This window comes from Carya illinoinensis, chromosome 1 (genome assembly GCF_018687715.1).
Source record: "Carya illinoinensis cultivar Pawnee chromosome 1, C.illinoinensisPawnee_v1, whole genome shotgun sequence".
Lineage (NCBI taxonomy): Eukaryota > Viridiplantae > Streptophyta > Magnoliopsida > Fagales > Juglandaceae > Carya > Carya illinoinensis.
The window spans coordinates 36,809,989-36,814,336 of NC_056752.1; the positions used below are offsets into that span (position 1 = coordinate 36,809,989).

At 40.2% G+C, this 4,348-nt stretch overlaps 1 protein-coding gene across 1 annotated transcript; it reads right to left on the reverse strand.

Annotated features, from left to right (window-relative positions):
* Nucleotides 1–242: 242 nt before the first annotated feature.
* Nucleotides 243–3,494, reverse strand: LOC122294953. Its single transcript, XM_043103975.1, has 3 exons — nt 1,330–3,494; nt 1,144–1,231; nt 243–1,046 (listed from the first exon to the last, which is right to left on the reverse strand). Exons 1-3 carry the CDS (start codon nt 3,492–3,494, stop codon nt 243–245), a joined length of 3,057 nt encoding a protein of 1,018 aa, XP_042959909.1.
* Between the last annotated feature and the right edge of the window lie 854 nt (nt 3,495–4,348).

A 4,348-nucleotide genomic window follows, 5' to 3' on the forward strand; every position in this document is an offset into this window, starting at 1 on the left:
ATCAGAGATTATCAAAAGTTGCATGAGATATACCAGTCCTCCCCGGTAGCCATCATAACAATGCCCACCAAGTTGTCAGTTATTCATCAAATTCTGCATAAAACATAGTCGTTTATTGGAGTTAGATATTTCATATTTGGGCGCACATTAATAATGAAAACCTATTTTTAAATAACTATATTGAGCAGGTTATACTATACACGTATGAACCCACATTTAATCTTGTAATAATAAGTAACACCCTAGCATAGAATCATACCATCGTCAGACGAAGACTGGCTGTCCGAGAGAATGTCTTCACTGCTATGAGTATGATTATCATCATTTTCATCCTCTTCATCATCAATGAATTCTTCATCATCAGCTTGTGAGGGTATTGCATGTTGCAATGTTCTTTCTTCAGCAATATGGGTTGGTTCCACGTCAGTTCTATGCAACCCCTGCCCAGTATCATCATCATCACATTCGGGTACAACTTCTACATATGAGGGGTCATTCTCTTGGAAAGCAGGAACATTCAGATTTTCGGCATCATCGACATCATCGTTGGCCACGGGCATAGTTGGAACATCATACACGTTTCTACTTGTAATCTTTTGCACGACGGACCAATTACCACCCAGGTTAGTGTCTTTAAGGTAAAACACTTGGGAAGCTTGACAAGCAAGGGCGAATGGTTCATCCTTATACCATTTGCGAGCAGTGTTAACACTAGTTAGGTGGTCCCCAACACGTATTCCTCTCCTCCTATCACCGATATCAAACCAATCACATCTAAACAAATATACATGACGCCAACCCATATAACGTAATTGCAATATGTCAATCAATACACCATAAAAATCAACAGGCTGTGATCGGTGTTCCCCTTGAACAACAACCCCACTATTCTGGGTTGCACGAAATTCTCCATGCTTTATTGTGTGGAATCTGATGCCATTCATTATGCAAGCAGAATATGAAGAGACCCATGGATCTGGTCCACAAGCGAGTGCATAAATGTCATCTGCCACGTCATCAGGACTTGTTGAACGTATTTCTTGAATCTAAACATGGCGATGTGAAACAAGATAATTAGCCATACTCTAGAATTCTGCATAAATTGACAAGATTAAATGTGAGTTCATTTTAGAGATAACGTACCCGTGTACGAAACCAACTTGGAAATTCAACTTGATGTCTACGATCGATATTCTCGGATGAAATTTCTTTCAACTTCGTCAGGTGTTCACTGCCGAAACATATGCAGATATTGAAACTTAGACAGGTCTTTGTAAAGAACAAACTAGAAAGCAATGTACAAGTAATGGAAATAACCAAAATACTTACTCTAGGTATTGACTAATCTCAGCACAATTATTAAGCACGTACCACCTTGCCTTTGCAAATAGTGGTTTATCTAATCGATTGGAGGTAGGTGAGCCCAAAGGACGTATCTTTTGTGAGAAAATAGAGAAATGTTCAGATTCTATACCCTTATCTATATCTCTGTTTCTTTCCTCCCGATTATGTATGGTCCCAACATCATGGATGTACAGGGAGCAAAAGGATAAGCATTCAACATGGACATATGCTTGAGCAATTGAACCTTCTGGGCGAGCCTTATTCCTTACATAACGCTTGAATTTTCCCAAATATCTCTCAAAAGGATACATCCACCTATATTGAACAGGCCCTGCAAGGTAAGCCTCGCGGGGTAAGTGAATGGCGAGGTGTACCATGATATCGAAGAAAGCAGGTGGGAAAATCATCTCAAGCTTGCAGAGGATAATCGCAATGTCATTTTGTAGTCGCTTCAATATGTCTAGTGTTAACGTTCGGGCACACAAGGCCTTGAAAAACGAACTGAACTCGGTCAATGCAAGACGAATATCAGATCGTAAAAACCCCCCAATTGCAACCGGAAGTAATCTTTGCATGAACACATGACAGTCATGACTTTTCATTCCTGATATCTTTCCATCAGCAACTGAAACACATCTAGAGATGTTCGAGGCAAAACCATTGGGAAATTTAACAGATGCAAGCCATTCACAGAAACGTCTCCTCTGATCGATATCCAATGTGTAGGAGCCAAGCATCATGGAGTACCCATTCGCCGAAGGTTGTAAATGTAATTCCTTCCTTAACCCAAGCTCCATCAAATCCCTACGTGCATTAGCTGTATCTTTGGTTTTTCCTTCAATATCCATCACTGTTCCTAAGACATTGTCGCAAATATTTTTTTCAATGTGCATGACATCGAGATTATGTCTTAATGGTAACATGGACCAATAAGGTAAATGGAAGAATATACTTTGTTTTGTCCAGTTCAATTCAGATGGTGTGCGTTTTCTCTTTCGAGACCCTTTACCAAATTCGGTGTTACCAATCTGCTCTAGTTGATGGAGTACATCATATCCTACTAGATCTGGAGGTGGCAAGCGATGATCCTCACATCCATTGAATGCAGCCTTTTTCTTTCTCCAAGCATGCGTGGATGGCAAGAAGCGACGATGACCCATATAACAATGTTTCCTCCCATGTTTCAACCACTTTGAATCTGTGTCTTCCCTGCATAATGGGCAAGCCATCTTTCCTTTTGTGCTCCACCCAGAAAGATTGGCATATGCGGGGAAATCATTAATTGTCCATAATAGTGCAGCATGTAACTGGAAATTTTCACGCTTTGATGCATCATAGGTATCTATGCCGTCCTCCCATAATTCTTTTAAGTCATTCACTAAAGGTTGCAAATAAACATCTATGTCGTTTCCCGATGCTTTGGGCCCAGGTATGAGTAAGGAGAGTATTAAGTACGGATCTTTCATGCACAACCAAGGAGGCAAGTTGTATGGCACGAGTATCACAGGCCAAATGCTATAAGGTTTACTCATATTGTTGAATGGATTGAATCCATCACTGGCTAGCCCCAATCTCACATTCCGAGCATCTTCTGCAAACCAGGTGTAGTCTTTATCAAATTGTCTCCACATCTTAGAATCAGCAGGATGCCTTAAAGTACTGTGGTCATCAAGTCGTTCTTCTTTATGCCATCTCATTTCTTTTGCAATATTCTTTGACATAAACAGTCTTTGTAACCGAGGTTTCAGAGGGAAGTATCGCAATACCTTTTGGGGAATCCTCCCCTTTTTTCTTCTACTGGACACCCACCTTGACTCGTTGCATTTAGAACAACTTTCTTTATCAGCATCATCTTTCCAAAATAGCATGCAATCATTTGGGCAAGCGTCTATCTTCACATAACTAAAACCCAACCCATGCTCTAAGCGTCGAGCCTCATGGTATGAGTTTGGCAACTGAATGTCTGGGAAAGCTGATTTTAACAATTGTAAAACCATGTTAAATGACTTGATAGTCCACCCACCAATAGTTTTGATATGGAGTAGCTTAACTATAAATGAAAGCTTAGAGAATTTTTCGCAACCAGGATAAAGTGGACATCTGACATCATCTAACAATTGTTCAAAATTTTTCGATTGCCGCTCACTCATGGTAGGTTGTGAAGTAGTACCCTATTCCATGGAATCATGGTCCATGAATGCACCGGCGCGAATGTCCTCTATCATCTCATCCATATCATCAACATAATTATGACTGTCATTATATGTATTCTGATCACTGTCTGACGAATTAGCACTCCAACTTTCACTCTCCCCATGAAATATCCAATGTGTATAACTTGGGAGAATACCTATCGTGAAAAGATGATCTTCGACTTGAGCTATTGATAAGAAAATGTTATTACAACATCTTTTACATGGACACCTAAAGGTAGTGCTTCCAGGTGCATGGGCTTTCGCCATTGTGAGGAGTTGCTTAATCCCTTCAGCATACTCCCGTGACGTAAACCTATTTGGCACGCGCATCCAATCCTTGTCCATTTAAACCCCAAAAGTATTGAGGATGAATCTGCCTTTTACCACAACAGTACTGAGTTAGTAAGGGGCAAAGGCACATATAAACAGACTGACTTAGTAAGGATCAGACACAAACATTGGTTTAACTAGTTAGAGAAATAGGCATATCTTAAACTTTTAGAGGAATTAAGGGTATTAGTGTATTGCCTGAAAGGGAGTTCAAAGGCGCACAACATAATGGATGTAGGGTAGGGATGGTTTTATTAAGTTCATGTCGAAGAAAGTGCCATTTGTGGGTGCCTATAAACCCTGATTCTATAGGGTTGCATTCTCTAAACCACCTTCTACATTTAGAATGTGCCACCTCCCCATGTAGCAATATACATGAAATTGGTTGCCAATTACTTGTGGACACTGAGATAGGCAAGACATTCCCCAATATCTATGAACTTTACACATGCAGCACATACTTGAAAGCAGTAAAATCA

Bases quoted from the DNA above. Each gene is read 5' to 3' on its own strand.
- LOC122294953 (XM_043103975.1), bottom strand. From the start codon at position 3,494: ATGAGTGAGCGGCAATCGAAAAATTTTGAACAATTGTTAGATGATGTC. The intron at 1,232-1,329 runs GTAAGTATTTTG...ATGTTTCGGCAG, and splicing joins GAGATTAGTCAATACCTAGA to TGAACACCTGACGAAGTTGA. The intron at 1,047-1,143 runs GTACGTTATCTC...CGCCATGTTTAG, and splicing joins CAAGTTGGTTTCGTACACGG to ATTCAAGAAATACGTTCAAC.